Source organism: Lampetra fluviatilis, chromosome 2 (genome assembly GCF_964198595.1).
Source record: "Lampetra fluviatilis chromosome 2, kcLamFluv1.1, whole genome shotgun sequence".
In the NCBI taxonomy this organism is placed as follows: domain Eukaryota; kingdom Metazoa; phylum Chordata; class Hyperoartia; order Petromyzontiformes; family Petromyzontidae; genus Lampetra; species Lampetra fluviatilis.
In genome coordinates this window covers 8,075,204-8,095,563 of record NC_136276.1, presented here as the reverse complement: position 1 = coordinate 8,095,563, position 20,360 = coordinate 8,075,204, and the positions used below count along the sequence as shown (strand labels likewise).

Here is a 20,360-nt window from a genome sequence, read left to right as displayed (position 1 = left end):
GCGATGCCCGCTGCAGCCCAGCGGGGCAGCGGAGACGGCAGCAGCAGCAGCAGCAGCTCGCGTGCGTCTCCGCGTCTCCTGCTCGTGTCTCTGCGTGGTCTCTGGCTGTCTCTTTGTCTCGCTGGTGGGAGTCTCTGTGCGTCTCTCTTTGTGTGTGGGGAGCGGTGGTGTAGCGGTCAGCGCCGCCGCGCTTCAAACCCGGAGACCCCGAGTTCGGTTCCCGCTCACGGCCAACGCCAGTGACGATTATCTGAACCGGTCCTGGGCCTCCCCTAGGTCGTGTCAGCCTCAATTGAGTAACTGGTGCGATGTCTCAATATCGCCACTGGGCATGTGGTTGGCAACCCCCCGTTGTGTGCTGTGCCGGTCTTCATAGCGCGAACAGCACTTGCCCCAACAGTCTATTAAGGTTATACGGGGGATCTTTGTCCTTGTGTGTCGCTCACCGTGTGTGTCTTTGTGTCTGTCCGTGTCTCTTTGTGTGTCTGTGGTTGTGTCTCTTTGTGTGCGTCTCTTACCGTGTGGCTCACTGCGTTGTGCCCCTGTACGTGTCCGTCTCTCGCTGTGTATTTTTGTCTACATGTTTCTTTTGTTTCCATGTCTCCCGTCTATCTGTCTCTCCAGTCCACTTTGTGTCTCTGTCTTTCTGTATCTCTCAGCCTTGTCTGTCTGTGAGTACATATTCGTGTCTCTGTGTATCTCATTATGTCTCCGTGTTTATTTTTTCCCGTGTCTGCCTCCCCCTGTCCCTTTTTGTTTATGTTGTGTCCATGTGTCACTCGGTATATTTTTGTCTTGGCACCCAGTTCACGTGTTTATTTGTCTGTCTGTCAGTATTTACCTCTGCATGTTTTTGTCTCAATCTCTTCCCCCATTTCTCTCATTTCATTGCTCATCTCCGGCTCGTGATGTCTCAATCCATCCACGTCTATCTTCGTCACAGTGCCTCATTATCTGTCCATCTACCCATCGACGTCTCCTTACAAATATCGACCTTCGAGTGTTTAACAATCTATATTTCCACGACCCTTTATATTATACCGGTCTGTAAGCCTCTTTATCGGTCTCCCTTGAGTTTGCGGTCAGGTATCTCATTTGTATTATCTAACTATGTATCTAAACTACTAACTCTAAACTATTTTTTTTTATTTTACCAGGTAAGGCCCACTGAGCTATATAGCTCTTTTTCAGAAGCGACCTGGCCATAAATGATAGTTCAATCACGTGGCTTATCATGTGGAAATGTATAGTAGCCGAATACTCTAAAGACATGTGGATTCTAAATGTGGAGGGAAAAACCGGAGGACCCGGAGAGAAATCCACAATACCACAGGGAGAGAGAAAATGCTAACTCCAAATGGCGTCAGGGTCGGTATCGAACCCACGACCTCGTGCATACCAGGCCGAGGGAGTTAAAATCTCGCCACCCAAGATGATGTCTCCTGTGTCTTTCCCCCGCTCTCACGCTCGCTTAATTCCACTCTCCTCCCCGTTCCCCTCCGGCCAGCGACTGCTTCGAGCGCCATTCTCACAAATGAGTGGCTCCGAGCCTTAATGGCTTCAGACGGCACCGTTATAATTAAAAGCCCATCAGGTGTGCAAATTATATTTCTCGCGTTATTGCACGTAGCGAGGGGCTTGTCCAAATAACAGATGGCAGGTTGTCTACACGTGCAAACGCCCAATTACCAGCGCTAATTGCACGGAATTACCATGCTCATAAAAGTAAACAAATCAAAGCAATCAGGAAAGAATGTACTTCATATTTATTAATCTTTAACTACTGAATTAGGCAGGTGATACCTTTTTGTCTGCAGTTTAAACACATTTTGTTAATTTAATTAAACATCTGGGATTTGTTTTTTCTGCCTTCAGAATTGTCACTTAGAATAGAATTTCGACAGCAGATGCTAAGAATTCTAATAATAAACAATTTCCATTATCCACCCAGGAAAGCCTCACAATGCCTCAATGCTCTTTTTAAGAGTGCCGTTCCCGAAGAAAACCCTGCCCAGTAGATGTCCCTCAAAGATGCGCACAGATGGGTTCATGAACCCTCTTGCTCTCCTCTTATCTCCCAGCCACCCAGTCACCCAGTGAGGTTTCACAAACCTGTATGTGATCCACCAACCCTTGCCTCCAAAGCTCTGGATCACAGGCGCTCCCCACCACTCCCGGCGCATGTGTTTAGATCACATGACCCAGGCATTACCAAGGTAAGTCACCCCCAGTGACAGCCAAACGACTCTGGTAAAAAGTGTCTGGTGACTCCTTTCTGTCAATACCCTCCTCTGTGCAGGACCCCACACATGTCCCAACGCCAACCTCAACCCTCGGCGGCGCTGATTTGTGCCCCAATATACACGCGACGACACAGAGGCCGGTCGTTTGTCCGCCCGTTAGACCGCCCACGTCCGTGTTTAGCGCCCCCCCCCCACCCCCCCCCCCCATTGCCAGTCGCACGTTGACGGCATCACTGCCGGAAAATCTTGCCGGTTTTATCGGAAAGCTGTCATTGCGGCGCTGCGACTGCCTTTGACCACCCGGAGGATGATTACGCTTTCAGTCTTCTTGGCCGCAGCCAGGCCAGCAAGTCTCAAGGCCGGAGGAGGCAGGGGTAAAGGTCGCCAATGTCTCTGTGATTGTGGGTCCTGGTGGGGCCTGGTTGGGCCGCCGTCGCTGACACAGAGCGATGCCGGAGCGTTACTGTATGGCGGTTGTGGAGATGGTGGAACTGATGGCCCAAAAGTCCCCGACACATTCGGCGTGTCGGACGAGACGATATCTCCTCTGACAGGGGCGAACGGCAGAATGAAAGAGCTACACAAACCCCTGTGAACTCTGCCCAACACACACCTGTTATTCTATGGAAGATAAGGCACGGAGGTCCTGTCAGTGTGTGCTTTAACACGCGTGCCGCTTTGTCATTTTCTCTCGGCCCGTCCAAAGTTCAGCCGTTGACATTTGCAGTGAGTGCCAGGGTGGCTCTCACTTGAGCCTCGGTTGTCGGTGACTGGAAGAGGTAGAATCAGGACTCGGCTGCATAAAACACCTTGCGTGACATTTCCCCTCGGTTTGTACCATGTACGATTAACCACTGAGAAGGAATGTCGCTTGTTACGATTTATTCCACCGGACTTACACCCACTTGTCATGCTGGCCCATTAACCCTCTTGTCGCACACCTCTTCTCATCACTCCTCCCCCGAGTCCAATACAATCACAAGACTTTGTGTTTTTGACTGTTGATTGAATTACTGTGATGTACTTCTGTGTAATGTAATTGATAATAATAGTTTGTTTTATTTTCCCGAGAAAGTCTCGCAGTCTCAACACTCTTCCACGAGTCTCCCACATTGAGAGGTTTCACTAACTCCGTTTATTTCTGTGGTGGGCGAAAACCAGAGCAGCCAGAAAAAAATTCACCACGCGTATATGTGGATAAATCTAAAAAATCCACACAGATGGGTTTATGAACCCACTTCCTGTCCTGGCGTCACCTGAGCACTTTGCAGCCCAGCAGGTTTTTGAGTATCATAGTACTCTGCGTGATCCACCAAACGTGACCTCCAAAGAGCTAGATCACGGACATGCACCACCACATCCAAATTTCGTTTCCTCTTGTCGATGGTTTCTTGTTCTGTTATTGTTCTTTGAGTTTGAAATGTCTTATTAAATGTTATTGGTATTATCATGCAGACATCATTTACACCATTAGGACCGTGCAGATCTCGGAGAGAGGGAAAGGCAAGTGGGCGATTTGTTTTATCACGTAATTAAAAACAATTTTACGGAGGGGGTAAATGGCACTATCGATAGCGAGAGTGATAAATGAATATCTATATATTTACACTTGTAATAAATAAAGGGTTCCCTCGAGGCAGTAAGGATTTGGCCTCCATTCTTTAGCGTCTCAGCTCTGCCTCGCTCAGGCAGGCTCTGGCTCGCGAGCGGTATCCATTCCAGGAATCGATGTGGCCAAAACCAATTTAGTCGATTCCTCGTTGGTATTTCGGTGACCCTATACACGAGAGGTGCACCTGGGGGGTGAAAAAAAACCTGCCTATTTTGTTCCCCTCACCACTCCGAAAGGTTTAGACCGCTGTTGTACGTCGCAAGAGCAGCGTTGGCGGCGTTTGTCTGAATCTTAATGTTGTAAGTAAATATTTAGCAATAATGTTCTATTCCTTTCATATACGTTTGGTGTGAGGGATGCTCATAATTGTTAAATAAAATGTGGGCATGGGTTAGAGATAGCCAAATTGAATGCAACACGTAATAATAGAATTCGGTAATGGGTGTTTTATCTGAAATTAAAAACAACTGCTTTGAAAACGAATTTCTGATCTGGTACTCTTGGAAGGGAAACATTTTCTCCCATGGGAATGTTTAGCCAGGAATGCCACAGCCCTGTGGGTGAAGACATTCTGAATTGCCCAAAATGGCCTTCAGTTCCATAACAAAAGATGTTTTTCCATGAAATATTTATATTTAAAAGGCGTCGGTGATTCCCACCCAATTTAACCTCGGTTTCAGCGATGGCTGGATCACCGTACAGAACCAGCATGACTGTCGATGTGGAGTCAGCTGTGTCCCACTGTTAACCACTGCTCTGAATTGTACAGTTATAACGGAAAGTTTACGTTCCTGCTCAAGCCTCAATCTTGTTTGCGCGGTCACAAATTGATTAATTCACTCGGGAATCTGTGTCATTCATTGTATTCCTTTAATGTTAATTGGGAACCGTTTTCATTGCATAATGATAACGAATTAAAACGCTTTGTTAGAACACTGCTGGATGAAGCCCCCCTCCCCACCCATCCATATCATGGAAGTTATTGTATGGGTGCCGCTGTGGTGAGATGTTATCTCCCTTGCCTGGTATGCAGGAGGTCGTGGGTACGATCTCGACCCTGACGCCTGTATATTTGGAGTTTGTATGTTCTCCCCGTGGTCTTGTGGATTTTTCTCCTTACCCTCAGGTTTTCCCCTCCACATTTAGAAACATGCCTTTAGATTATTTTGCCGCTATAAATTTCCCCATGATAAGCCACTTCTTTGAGCTATCATTTGTGGCCAGGTCACTTGGGACAAAGAACTACTAGCTTAGTGGGCTTTGCCTGGTAAAATAAAAATAATAGTTCAATAGTCATCAGGGTTATTTGATGATACTTCACACTAATCACTTGCACCTTCGTCGAAACAAAACTATTTTGGAAATTTACCCATGGAAGGCCTAACTGTAAATAATCAACATTTTACCAATTGCAGGTTTAAAATAGGCGAATAGTATGAGGATTACGATGAAGATATTTTTTATTAGTAAAATATAGTTTTGGAGAAAAAAAATAAAAAATTTGTTATCCCATAGTTAATGCACACATTGTGAAAACCCCCCAAAAAGTAGTTTTTTTTTTAGTTTTTTTCAAAATGCTGTGGACTGGCTCAGTTCTCCAGGGACACTAATGAGGGTATTCGCTATTCTGCGTTTCTCCATGTATTTTTTTGTTTCATTCCACGCGCTCTTTTGTTTGAAAGAAAAAAAAAACCCATCTTGTGAATTATTTGACCGCAATGGGTACGAGTCACAGCTCATCAAGTTGGCGCGATCCTTATTTAAATTTCTCCCCTTTTCCAAAAAACGAGTCCGGAGTAGTAAATAAATAGAAAATAATAGGGCAGTCGTGACGGGCGAGCGGAAGAGCGACGAGTGGGGACAGCGAGTCGACGCTATAATGGCCTGCACCGGCTAATGCATCAATGGGTGGAGCGTCCCAACATTTTTGTCGACCCTCTGTACGTGCGGCGTGTGCGCGGTGTGCGCGGCTCAAAGCGCAAAACGTGCCGTTAAATCGCGCTGACAGCATGACACACATAATGACAGACGTTAACTTGCTCGTATTGATCTTCCCTCACTTTGACGGCGAACACATAACAAGGCGTTTTTTGATGAGATTACAAGGTGTGGGGGGGGGGGCAGGGGGAGGGTGTGGTAGAGGGGTGGGGGGTGCGGGAGAGGGGGCCGTGGGGGCATGGGGGGGGGGGCACAGCAATCGCGCGTTCACGCTTGTTCTTTGTGACATCTCTCTGTCTCTCGCTATATATATTTTTTGTTACAAATTTTCCTCCGTTTCCCTCCCACTGAGGCGGCCCCCCCCCCCTACCTCCTGCTCCCTCGCCATCCCAATCCTACCCCATCCCTCGGGCTCCTCCGTCAGTTCTCGCATCTTTTCTTCTCGCGGCATGACCAAAGGTGAGGTTGGGAAATTTGCCTGCGATGGACTGCTTAACAAACATTTATGTTGGAAGCAGGGCTGATGCAGGAGGCAATTACACGACATGCGATCTTTGATTCTCCGTGGTGGGTGTCGGCATACCGATTTGCTTTGTGGACATTTTATATTTGATCATTTCCTGGTTTTGGGTTATTTGTGCTGGGGGGTTGGTTGGAGGAGGGGTTGTGGATATGGAGGAGAGTTTTATTTATTTTATTCCTCGTGCCTTGTTTTTAATTATTTCCTCAAATCGAAGCCGCTACCAAGGCATTTTGTAAAACGCTGTTATTTGTAATGAAACAGCGGGCCAGGGGCATGTACCTTTCTCTCCGCTGAAAAAAAAAGGACTGAGAAAATTAACGAAGGAGCGGAGGCTAATCGAGTTGAAAATTTCACGCATTACGCACGCGGGCGCGGCGCGTGTTTTGGCCATGGTCGGACGGGGGCATAAATAAAACAACGGGCGGAGGTAATGGACCAGGGTTGGTGGAGCGCACGGGGGCCCTGACATTTAAGCAACAGCGTTTTAATTTGTTGCTTCGTTTGGCGGCACGGGCGCCGAGGTCAGCGCGGGTCTGACCTGCTCCCCCCCCCCCCTTGCCCCCGCCTCCCACTACCCCGCATCCTCCCACACCGATGCGTGGCCGTTTATTAAACACCGAGCAGCGGGTCAGCGAGGAAAAGGGCAGCACAGTAGCAGTCGTACCGTTTGCCAACTGAATTCCTACCACCTGCCAGCAAGGTGTAAGAAGATATAGCACGAGTTTTTTTTTGTATACGCGTAGAAATTTCATTGTTTGTGATAAAGTGGGGTTTTGAGAGGCATCCGTGGGTAGGTTTTTTTTTACTCTCATTGGAGGAAATATAAATAGGTAAATTTGCCATTTCATATTTGTAATTTTTTGGTATTTATTTGTTGGGCATTGTCATAATCTTATTCGCTAACAATATGGTTTTCCATGCCGAGCGATGCGAATGATTGTCGGCATTGTCGGCAGCGAGCAGGGACACGCGTCAAACCTCCATCTCAACTTTGGTGAAAAGGCAGCGGGCAGTATTTTGTCCCTAATTAACACGTTTTCGCAATATTTTATTTTTACTGCGGCAATTCTTTTTTTTACCTCTCGTAAAAAGATGCTGAATTTCAAAGGTGGGTTTTGATCACCTTTGACACCGGCAGTCGATGCTAAACAAGGAGAGAGAAGCGGCGAACGGGGGGGGGAGGGGGGGTCAGAGCCGCCCTTTGATTGCACGACGAAAGCCCCCCGTTTAGATTCGCCGTGCTGTGTGTGTGTGTTTTTTTTAACGTGTGTCCGTGCCGCGGTCCAGCCTCCGATAACCTCGCGTGGTCTCTTCCTGTGTTAAGTGGCGAGCCACGAGCACCGCTCCTCTTTTGATTACGCCGTAGGGTTCATCTCTCGGGCGCCGTGAGTCTCTGGAGAAAATGCTTGGCTTGTTTATTTATTTACTTATTTTGGCCCCTTTAGCCCTGGTTTTTTGTCCTCCCCCTTGACTTTCAAGATCAGTTGTACTTGCTCACACTGCCCCAATTCCATCCCCTCCTTCCCCCGATGTGATAAATAATTAAATGGAAAATAAATGGAGTAAACTGAATTTGTTATGTTGTGTGCCTCAGATATATTTGATACATTAAATGTAGGCACCCACATATTCTTCAGTTCGTAGCATTCTTGTCACCTGTGTTCTGTACACATATGCTGTTGGCCAACCTCTGACACTGCTGGAATGGCATTTTTACACTATCACTTATTACACTGAATACAAACATAATATAATTCGTGACGTGCATCATTTTCGTGTGTGCCTTTTCTGAAGATACGTTCGTGACACACGACGGTGGGCACAATAAGTGGCCACCAGTGATGTGGCGGTGTTTTTTGTTTGGTGTATATTTATTTGTTTTGTTTAATAATATTTTAAGGCTTGTTTTAACACTGCATCTCCCATCCCCCAACCCCCCCCCCCCCCACCACTCCACTATTGCAGATCCAGAAGAGACGTTTGAGTTTGTGCTGGTGTCGCTGTCGGGACAAACTTGGCACTTTGAGGCCCCCAGCTGGGAGGAGCGAGACGCCTGGGTTCAGGCCATCGAGGGCCGCATCCTCGCCAGCCTGCAGTCCTGCGACAGCCGCAAGACGAAGGTCGGGCCCGAAACGATGAGATCATTCGAGCAGACGATGCCTTGCTCAGCAATGCCTATCTTACTTCCATTGGTATCGTTTGTCCCCAGGTCTCCCTCGCTGCGGGGTGGGACGCGTCACCTTAATTTGTCCACGCGGGTGGCACTGACTTGAATCGTAATCAGAAGGTTGAGAGTTCAAATCCAGGTTGGGGGTCGACTCGCAAGATTATGTCTCGGAGGTCGTGAAAATGTGCTCGTTTGAGGTGGCCGGCTGGCTCAGGAGTCACAGCACTGAATCGGCACCGTTGAGATTCCGGGTTCGAGTCTGGGTTTCGGTCGCCTGTGATTAAACCATGTTCTCCGCTGTACTGATCTGATAATCTCAGCTTGGTCACTGATGACTGCATAAAAAAAAATAAGTTTAAGTTTTTCACTGAAGTTGACAAAAAAAAGCCCAAAATCAGTTTGACTACGATCATTTGAACGTGTCTGTTGAAAGAAAGTGTCACGGCCTTAATATGGATAAAGAAGTCACTGGAAGGAACCTCGGGAGTAGTTTAGAAACATGCGTTTAGAGTATTTGGCTGCTATAAATTTCCACGTGATAAGCCATTGCGTTGAGCTATCATTTGTAGCCAAGTCGCTTCCGAGTAAACAGCTATCTAGCCCAGTGGGCCTTACCTGGCAAAATAAAAAGTTTAGTTTAGTTCTGATATCCTGTTTCACAGGCCGTTCTCTACGAGAGTTCTGAAAGGATGCTTCGTCTCATGGTACGACACCGAGAGCGCAATTGGGGGGAAATACTACATTATAAATAGAGTACCTTATTGTGCGAAGTGAACAGTGGCTGTCCCATGGAGAGACTGGTTCTCACAAAGGAATGTGGAATTTCCACCGCTGAATTAGGACATCCGGTGGTGGTAAGCACTACCGCGTGCCCATTTCAGCACGGAGAGGCTTCTTGTTTTAAATAAAGGATATCAATCCTGTTTTGAAGGATCGGTGGTTTTTAACCTTTTCAGGCACCGGCCATAAATCACCGAGAGACTTCAGAGTGTGGTGACCGTGAAAACTGAAAACTCGCCGCACGTTTAGCACCGAGCACAGTTACGTCGGCCCGCAATGTTGTGAATCCCTGCTCCAGAACCTCACGGAAGTTGCTTCCAACTCCACGCATCGCCTAGCTCGGCCACGGTTCAGGGTGCTGTGCCACTCGGCTCAAAAACAGATTCTCGCAGGTCACCATCGGTCAGCCTCGGGGTTATGCTCGGCTTTACAATCCACGGCGTGAACACTTTTACTCGAATTACCCTCGCGGGCTCAGTATAAATGAGCCGTTCGAAAGTACAGCCACTCCTGGCACACCGTACGTCACCTGACCACGACGCTGCACCTGCGAGTGGATTGAACGTCAAACGCTAGGGTCGGTAGGGGAGGGGTGGTGACGACCACTGCTGCTACCTTGTGCTGTCTCTTGTTCACTGATTAGTGGTACCCCTTTTGACAGATCGATTTCATGCCACGGGGTCGTGTCATGCTCGATGTACCGAGTATTTGCCGTCCCGCGGGGACGCGGGCGGTGGCGTAGCAATGCCGCTGCGAGCGCCGCCAACTTCCGGGTAGATGTCACCGGAATTCATTGGTAGATAACAACTTAGATAACAACATAACCACGCCGCATTGATACGGCGCCTTTCCAGACCAAGACATCACAAAGTTCTTAACAATACAATTGTAATGTATAGAAACTGTAAAATAAGACACATTGGAGATGAAATCAACAAATATAAACACATGTCATTGCTCATATAGTGCACGTTAGTAAAAACCTTATTGAAGATGTATATATTTGGGCGTGATTTACAAATGGACCCTCAACCGAGGGCAGTGAGTCTTTCCAAAAGTCAGGAGCGGCGTATGGATATCCGTTTTTAACTGCAGATGTCTGAATGGTCAAGCGTGTGAACAAAGTGAATGACTTGCGACGTGGAAACAGGAGTTCAGTCAGGTAAGAGTTAAACGCGGACCCTTAGAATCCAGCGAACTGGGATCTAAGGTAGTGAGGCCAGATCTCCGATTGCAGGGAATGAATCTGGTTTGAATGGAATTTGTCGGCCCTGTCTCTTGGCTCTTGAAGGATGGGCAATTTTTTCAATAATTTGTCCATTCGTCGATTCTTGCAGACGCGGCTGGGGAGCCAAGGAAGCGCGGTGGCCGCGCAGAACATCCGCGACGTGCAAGGGAACGACGTCTGCATCGACTGCGGTGCCCCCAGTGAGTGACGCCTGACCCCCGCACGGAATATTTGCTCGACTCTTACGAGCACAGTGATGTGCCGTGTTATCAAGAGGCGGCAAGGGTTCATCCTGCCAGCGAAGTCGATGAATAGTCACGATTGTAAGCCGCAATTCAAGAATCGCTTAAAGGTAAATTTTGTGTCGTCTTTACCACGTCGTTATTCCTCTTTTATACAGTTTTGTCTGCTGCAATATCCAAAATATAACAGCATGAATGTTGCATTTCTCACAAACAACTGATCATCACACGCAAGATTTTGGCGCATAAATACTGAAAGTGCGAATCGATTATAATAAATTAATCTCTGCATTGTGACGTGCCTAATTACTAGTGCTGTTTCATCGCAGCTATCATTCATGTCAGGAGTCAACTTAGAGCATTGTTTCTCTGGGTTGATAAAATAAGTCCTGATTTGTGGGGAGTCAGGAGCTATTGTCCTGTTGTTAAGTACATGCATACATCTATATGCTAAATAGCAAAATGAATCACTTGCCAGTCTAGATTTATAGCCAGAATACTCGTTTTGGTTGATCCTTCTAAGTTTAAACTCTTTCCCCCTTGATAAATTCCCTTCTTTTTTGTGCTATACCCTTAGTTCCAAACGTTCATTTGGTCCAAATGAGAAAATGCATTTTGGTGAAAACTTCTCGAGTGTAAATTGCATAGTTTTTTGCGAGGGTCTTGTTTTATACACAGTTGTGTTCGGCCGCTCAAATAGTGGGTTTTTGCCGGCCTCTGTAATGGTTTCATGTTGAACAAAACTAAAATTAACAGCCACCGTATTTCTGCCTACAGCGATCCGCAGCGCAAGGCATCGCCTGCTTTGCCCCTTCCAGACCGTTTTCAAATCGCTGTGTTTCGTAGCCTGCTGTGTGCTGGCGTGGAATGAAGTGGTTTAGTTTGGTGAATTCACGTGCAGCTGTGCACTATCGCAATTTAATAGACCATCTCCCCGTTGAAACGGAGGACATTTTCCATCAAGAGGAGCCCTTTTTGTGATTTGACTTTTTGTTCAGCCGCCTTAATAACGGCACGGAGAGATGTTCATAGGAACATGTCTTGCTTTCATTGAAAGCAACATTTTTTTTTTATTTTGCCAAAATTGTTCCTGTGATACAATTTTTGCTTTCTTTTAAGCCTTTACCTTTTTTGTTATATTTGAGACCAAATAAAAGCGGAGTGTAAAAAAACACCCAAAAAAAAACTAAAGCCAGCCGGCAGTGTTTTTAATTTAAACTTTTAAAACGGAACATTTGAAATAAAATAGCACGGTTAAGTTTTTGTTTTAGTTGTTCCCCCCCCTTCCCACTCGATGCACGCGTGCGTTGGGTCTGGCGGTCTGCACGGCTGCGTAAAAAGGTCATCGCTACTGCGCGCGTGCGTTCCCCCGGCTGCGCGTGGCGTCGCGGCCAATACCGCAACTGCCGCCACAATTTCATGCACCGAATGCTTACATCATTACTTATTTTTTGGGTGAAGGTTGAGGGGTCTCGACCCACCTTTAAATTGGGCCCTTGTACATTAAACGTGTCGCGCTATATTGCCACAAATGTTACTGCCACAATATGGGTTTGTGTCAACCGTGGCCGACAAAAATGAATGAATATCCACTCATATTACAAAAGGTCTGAATGAGTGGAGCCGTTTTTGAAAGTGGATTTTTCAATTTCACTCCATGATCTGTAAGCGGGAAGTGAAGTGGTTGGCCCTCAATTCCAGAAACCAAAAAAGTTTTATGCACACGTTGCAGTAAAACAAAAATAACTTTTGGTTTTTTATAAATATTGTTTAGCTTGTTTTGACTTTAATTTTATGGTTCTTGAATAAAATAAAATCGTGGTTTTCATTCCAAGCAACTTGGGAGTTTGTATCGGCGTGATGGCCTTTTCATGGCTTAAATCCAACTTTCCCCAAATATGTTGCTTGAGAAATGGAAGGCTTTCGATTCCAATGATCTATGCAGCCTTGCACTCTTAGCGCAAGCTCCTGTTTAAGGAATCACTCTTGTCAGTCACCGGGAAGGGTTCATCTGTTTCCGTGTTTATTGTAAGGGGCTTCTGTGTTGTAATTTTTTGCGGATGTGTTTATTCTGGCATTATCCAATTTAGCTGTCGGCCTTGCAGCGCTACGGTTGATAATACTCACGGGAGACTCAGTCTTTGCTGGGCGCATTCAGTTTGACCCAGAGGTGGGAAACCTTTTCTTTAGCCAGGGACTATTGGGAATTTGATACACTTTTTTACGGACAATGCATTAACACGCACCTTAGCATTTTCAAATATTAACGTGAAAAATAACAATGGCTCACCTCTACCGCACGTACGCGATGCATGCGTCTGATTTCCTCTCACTAACATTGTTGATGTCGCTTCACAGTTCTGAAGTAGGCACGCAGCGAAGATGCTTGCGGTGATGGCTGAACTCAATTGTTGAACCTTTCGAAGTGATAGGCCACATCCAGCCTGATTTTTGTTCCATCAGATATGACACCATTAAATGTGTTGCTTACACCCAGGGGTATTAGCAACTGATTGTTTATGTTACCTTATCGTAGCTCTACAATGTACATCGCAACATTGATATTTTAAATGTCTATGTATTAATTTGACCACTTTCAGTTAACCATGTTAACCACGTTCAGTTACCCATGTACAAATGTTCATTGTCAATTATTGCAATTTCATCAGACACATTCGACTTGTTGTCCACATTATTTATGGTACTTAAATTAATTTATTTATAAATTCACCCTTCAAAGAACACAATTAAATGAAGCGTTTTAGTTCCATCTTACGTTAAAAATGTGCTGGTAACTATCACCCCCTCTCCCCGTGTGTCCACCCTTTTAGACCCCGACTGGGCGAGCCTCAACCTGGGCGCCCTCATCTGCATCGAATGCTCGGGCATCCACCGCAACCTGGGCTCGCACGTATCGCGCGTGCGCTCGCTCGACCTGGACGAGTGGCCCGACGAGCTGGCGCAGGTCATGGTGTCGGTGGGGAACGCCATGTCGCGCGGCGTGTGGGAGGGCTCCCTCGCCGGACATGCCAAGCCAGGCCCGCACAGCTCCCGGTGAGCTCCGCCGCGCCGGTCTTTCTCGCTCGCTTGCGCGCTGGACGGCATCGCGTGGTTCGTGTCGCGTGCGACGGTTTCGTCCGTGACCGATTCGGTTTGCGCGGCGGTTCCGCCGTGCGGCGGTGTCGTTGTTGTGCGACGTCAGGTCTGGTGTGCGAGCGGTCGCCATTGTGGGACTGGTTTGTCTGCGCTCGGTATTGCCGTGGCGCGAGATGTCGCGTCCGATGGTCTCGTGGCATCGCTGTGTTGTGCACATTGAGGACCGAGCAGGAAACGAATGCTGCAGGGCATAACCGTTATACTTGGTTCTCTTTGTAATTGTTCTTTAAATCGAGTATCCAGGTCACTTGCCGAGCTGTGAAAGCGAGGAGTCTCAACTTACCCTTTTGCCTCTCTAAATTGAGTCTTTTCACGGAGCTGAGCTGCTATCATGACTCGTGTGACCAACATGTTGGTCATTTTATTTCTTTGCAGCTATGCGGATGATAGGATAGAAGGTCCTTGTAATAACCCACTTAGTAGTAACTAGAGTTGCAGTAGTAAATGAGTGTGTGCATGATTAAAATGCGCTACACGATGTTGAATGAACACGATGGTGTTTTGGGAGCCCACATTGCGTTTGTGTTATATGTTTTACAAATGGATGTTTTGCATGCGTCGAAAACACGCATCATATTTACAGAAGCATTTTTATGCAAATGTTGCAGCCGGATGTTATTTGCGTTGCGTGCGCAAATGTGGCTCATGCCGTTAAGCGGTTCAATCGAGAGGCGGTGTTTTCCCGGCGCCGCTTTGCTGGGTCGAGCGCGGTGCGAGCTCGGCTGGACTGCCCATGCCCCCGGCAAAGCCACTGATAGTGGCCACCGCCACGGGTCCCCACGGTGAACGCTTATTTTAAGGCAGACGGCTCACGCTAGCGTGCGCTGTGTCACGATTCGAACCGGCTTGGTTTTGTTTATGCGGCACTTAGAAGCAGAACGCGTAAACTTTGGATGCCACCCCGTAACAAGGTGGCGGGGCTCTGGGGCCTGCACTGTCAGTAGCAGCGGCAGCGGCAGCGTCTTTATTACAGCGGAGCGGGCGCCCTCCTCGGAGGATCGCTTTTCACAATTATGTGCCTGACTGGCAGGCGACAAGCAGTGTTAGTGAAATGGCTTTCGAAAGCCTTCCAAATAAAGCCATCGCTTCCTAAACTGGGGGCTTAAGCCGGCAATCTGCAAATCGCTGCGCTGCGTCTGATGCTCTTTACAAGCTGTCGTGGCGCTGGGCCGCTTGAAGGCAGCTTGAAACCGGAGCCTGGAGCTGCGACGGGGCTCAGGGGAGTCCTCGAGAGGGGGAGCAGCGGTCTCGTGCGCGCCGAGCGCCGTCCCAGGCCAGCTGCCGCCCGGCCTGCGCCCGGCTCTTCCTTCCCCTCTTGCTGCCTCCCAGGAGGCTCCTCTGCACTGAGGGCTCGCTGATGGGGGTCCACTGCTCCGGCGGCGGCGGGCGCACCTTGCGTAGTCGCGGCAGTTATACGGATACAAAAGTATAATTAGCAACGTTATGACGGTGTTCTGGGCGGCCCTATAGGGGCGGGTTTGGGGAGCAGCGGGCCTGTGCGGAATAGTTTGTGGTGGTGGGAGAGCATTAGTGTGTTGTTTGTGTGGTTTCTTATCCGACAGCAGATGGTGTATCCACATTTGTAAGAATTTCGGGTGTACGCCTGTTAAGGTTTCTTTTGTTCTTTTTAAGTTAAATTCACTTGAAAATAATTCTCCACGGGAAGCGGCAGTCCCCCATCAAAAACTAGAAGCAGACAATCTTCAGAAAGACAAGTCTTGACTCACAAAATTACAACTCATATCTTATCGTTGCAAACTTGGTCAAGTACTGGCACATCCTTAGCAAAACTTGGTCATTGGCTGTTTAAAAGAGAGATGCAGAATTGTTGTTATTTGCTCTCAATTTGCCAACTTTTTGGGGAAATAACAGAAATGCTGTTTACTTTTATATTTGTGAACAAATGCAATTAACCTCGTAAAACGAATTTAACACAAAGAGACACGTACTAATACCAGCGATCTGCAATGCTTCTTGTATCAGAAAAGACAAATGCGTAGATAAATATAATAATTTGTAACTCTTTGTCAATGCAATGCTTGATGAAGGGCAGGGTTGGAGAGGGGGGGGGGGCAAATGATGTAAGCTGGGAATCAAACTCAGGTCACCGGGTTCACAGTGCGGTGCGTGAACCACTGCATCACCATCACACTGGCTTCGTGGAGGGGACATTTACTGAAGCCTTCTCAATTACGCTCCCTTCCAAGCTGGTGAAAAGATAAAGTGGCATGTAATGAGTAAGGATTCCTTGTGGGTGGGGGGGGGTGGTTTAGCCTCTGTGTGATTTGCACGACTCAAAAAATCAGCCGGTTGTTTATTTGGGATGCGGCACTTGGTGTGGGTTCATGCAGCCTGGAATGTCCCACTTTCCTGCCTTCCAGGATGCCTCACTCATCAGTTATTTACGAAGTGCTCTGTCTCACTCCTCCACCCCAATCCTTCCTCACCCCTCTGTTAATTATTTACCCAGCCCTCGTGCTAATTAAAATGTCACATCTCTCCGCACTCCCCTCCAAATCTCCTGCTCTCGCTGTGGGATAACTACAGGGCAAGGATTCGCGTTCGCTCAAACGAACGGAGCCCAAGGAGAAGTACGGAGGGAAGCGTGGGATAAAAACTATATATATACAATAATATTAACAACCGTAGCACGGCAGAAATGGATATTTAGATGTTTAATAGTGGGAATGGTCTGCCGTGCAGCTTCTGCCATTTCGACAGGCAACCCGGTGCGTTGGGAAATGGTCTCAGCGTGATTGTTCCATTTATCTGGGTCCTTGTGAGGAGGTGGCACGTCTTTCAGTTGCATAAGTAGCGGAGACAGCATTTGTCTGAGATCCCCACTTGACCTCCTTAAGCGAAGGGCCTTGCGGGTTTCACATTACGCAGCGGTGTGATAATTACCGGCTGGTTTGTTATCGACAGCACGTTGAAGAGTGGGGTGGTGGAGGGGGGGGGGGGCTTCGGGTGGGTGAGTGAGGGTGAGTGGGGGTGGGTGGGACGGGCAGGCTGTGGGAGGCAACCATGCGGCGGCGGTGGTGGGGCTGGCGATAGTCCTGGTTGGAGCTGGCCGAGAGGAGGAGGCCGACAAACTGGTGCCCCCGTGTGCCGGGTCGAGCCACTCCTCGCGCCGTGTCCTTCGTGCCCATTCCAGCGCCCGCACCCTGCGCCCGCATCGCGCGCCCGCACCCTCGCTCGCTCCCCACGCCGGCGCTGTCGTGTGCAATTCGCGAGGAGCAGCAGATTCTACGGGCGTCTGGGACAGTTCGTGCATTTCGCACTTGAGTTGTAGCTGTGGCGTGATGAAGCCGAGCTGGGTGGCCTGTGTGCCAGGGGATTGCAGGAGGGGGATAAATGCGTTGGGTGGGGGGGGGGCCTTGGGGAGAGTTGGGAAAAGCTCAGGGGCTGAGGGGGGTGGGTAGGAGAGAGAGAAGGGCTGAGGGAGGGGGGGGCATGTCGACGAGAGTAGGCAGCGGTAAAAATTGCATCGCAGATAAATTTGCGTCTCCACCTCCACCCCCCACCTCGGAAGCACCCCCGAAGTGGGTAATAGATTCTGAAATTTCATTTTGCGACTGGCTGATTTAATGATCCGAGGGGTAATTAATGGGCTGATTACCTTAATGTTAAATATGTCCGGCAGCGATCTGGACGACCTCTTGCGTGTCGAGGTCCCCGGCGAACGCGCCGTTCAATTAAAGTCCCCTCCAGGGCAGGACGGAATGACTGAAGCGGCGACACCGGCAACGGTAATAAAACATAACGCCGGGGCCCCCATTTCCCCGGCACGCCGGCAAAGCGTGGCGCGGCGGTAATAGCGGGCAAATCATTTGCTGTTTCACGCCCGCCGGCCATGGCTGATCCATTGCAGCCGCGGAGAGATCGCACTGTAGCACCGTCATTATTTTTACGTGCTATTAATTATCGAAAGAATGTCACGATTCCTCAGTTCATTTCTTGTGCGCAGACCTCAAACCTCCCCCCTCCCCTGATGGACCTAATTAATTGCGAGGAATTCGCGACATTACAGCGTTGCTAATTTGCCTGCCCTGCCGTCTTTTCCACGGCAAGTTTGCTTCATCAGCCTTTTGTAGCAGGGCTGGGGCCCATCCAGTGAACCCCTTCCCTCCCACCCCCTCCCCTCATCCCCACCTCACAGACACTCTCCTCCAGTTCCCGCATGAGGTGGACAAAATTGAGCTTTAATCTTAATTTCCCTCTCTGGCTGAAATTAAGTGCAAAGTGCGCACCTCCTTGGTCCGAACGCAGAGCGGTAATTTGTAGCTCAGCTTTGAGTGCGAGTTAGAGCCAACTTAATTCAGAACGTCTTTAGCTTTTGTGTGTTTGTGTGCCGGTTAAGGTTCGCTGTCACCCGTAATGAATTTTAACTAGTTCTTGCATTGCTCGGGTTAAGTGCTCGGCACGTCTGATTTTGAAAGCCAGGCAGGCATATTGCTTTTGCGGTTTCACACACGCAAGTAAAAATGATTAAATCAGACGCTAATTTAATTGCTCCATTGATTTGCATAAAACAGGAAATAATTACAACAGCAATGTAGCCTGCAAATCATCCACCACCCTTCGAACTGATTTTTTTTTTAAATAACAGCATTTTTTCCGGGAGAAATAGCTGTCATAATTTATAATTAGTGTCCCAAGACTGTCATCTCTAATTGATTCTAATATCAGGTCCTCTCTGCGACAGCAGTGCTCATTGATTATGCATTAAATCAGATGTAAAATTTAAACAAGATGATCCCAACAGTGACTAAGCGCATTATTATTGCTACTACTACAGTGACGGAGAAGCTCATTTTGACAAATTACAAGCGCCGAGCACAAAACTGGTTTGGTTATTCTTCAACAGCAGGCAAGCCAGAAACAACAACAACAACAGCATCAAATGCCACAACAACAACCCAGGCAACAACTGCATGACCTCCAGTACCTCCATTGTGTCATCAAACGTTGGGAAAGGCGTTTAATTTATACGTTGTCGCAAATCATGTATCCAGTGATAAATGTTCGTTGATAATGACCATTTTACAGCTTTGCACAGAAAAGCCTCACCGAAGCCAGAGACGCGATTTCATTTGGGTTCTGGTCGGGCATGTTTAGCCAATGCCTTAATAGAGGGGTGAGGAACCTACGGGGTCACGTGCCGAATACCTGCCCATGATTTCACGTCACACTGCCCGTGTCCACTTGAGACCTACCACATTGAAACGGCGTAGAGCCGTTATTTATCCATCGCTGCAAACATCCAGGATTAACTAATCGGGTACTAGAGGGCAATATTACATCGGAACACTGTTTTGGAAAAAGGTTTCCCACCTCTACCTTCATTGGTATATATTTTTTTATAGGAATGAGATGAGGGCCCTAGCTTTGGATAATTTGACAAATCCATGTGAAGGTATCAAAATAACTGCATATACCACCATATAGTAGTGCAACTGAAAACCAAGCGATGTCTCTCATTGAGGCAGACAACGACAACCACACTAATAATATCAGCATCCGCATTGTCACTCTCTCCACCAAGGAACAAATAATTCCCGTGTTATTTAGTCCCCATTTATTAATTCAGAATTTTGGTCTCTTTCTTCCAATATGGATCTCATTCTACCTTCTCTTGGTCATAAAAACGAATGAAAAATATGCTGCTGCTGATGATAATGATGGGACAATAGCAGCAGCAGTGGCAGCAACCAGCTACGTCAGCGGTTCGTTTCAACGATGTCAACCGAGGCACGCAGAGCCGTCGTGAGGCCGGCGCCATGAGTTTGCGGTGATCTCTCAGGAAGCTATTTGTTTAATGGCTCGAGGAGAGGCGGCTACGGACACGCCATCTCGTATCCGGGGGCCCAGCACTGACAAGTCGCGCTCGGCTTTGATGGTGCTATTACGCGAGGCGCACCGTTACGAGCGCCATCTCGGAGGGCTGCGATCTGCGGCTCCGCTCGCTCGCGTGCGCCCACGACGCTCCTTCCCCCGGCCCCGTCGCAGGACCGCGAGGCAAAAGAGCAAAAATACACTGTCCATAAATTTATTTTTGTTGCCAGTTTTTGTGGGCCATGACCTGACGGGGATTATGGAATCTTGCGTTGGGGAAATTGCTGCGGCACGTTGGAATGTTTTATGGCAATTGCAAACCGGGAAGTAGGTGGGGGGGGGCGACTGGTTGGTTTGGAGGGGGGTAGTGGGGGCGGGAAATCCGGGTTTGTGTTCCAATGCACTTGTAGCTCATTCCCGGGTGTCGATCAAGGTATCATAGTCGTGCGTTTTACCTGCACTCGGAGACGAAAGGTGGCCCTGAATATTCATGGCAGTTTAACAGCGGTAAATAACTGCGCACAGCAGGAGGACAGCATACTTCATTACGGAACGATTTTGGAGCCGAGCCTGCTCCGCGCGGCACACATAACCGCTTAAATTGTCGTTTCAATCAGAGCGCTGCTAGACAGCCCG

General features: G+C 48.1%; 1 protein-coding gene across 3 annotated transcripts in view; it reads left to right on the top strand.

The window, feature by feature from the left end:
* The window catches only part of LOC144941196 (arf-GAP with GTPase, ANK repeat and PH domain-containing protein 1-like), a 165,774-nt gene that overhangs the window by 130,497 nt on the left and 14,917 nt on the right, over positions 1-20,360 (top strand). For all 3 annotated transcript variants that reach the window (XM_078867809.1, XM_078867799.1, XM_078867790.1), the window contains exons 14-16: positions 8,282-8,436; positions 10,601-10,691; positions 13,565-13,787. In XM_078867809.1, the coding sequence (XP_078723935.1) occupies positions 8,282-8,436; positions 10,601-10,691; positions 13,565-13,787 (469 nt within the window). The remainder of the gene's footprint in view (positions 1-8,281; positions 8,437-10,600; positions 10,692-13,564; positions 13,788-20,360) is intronic.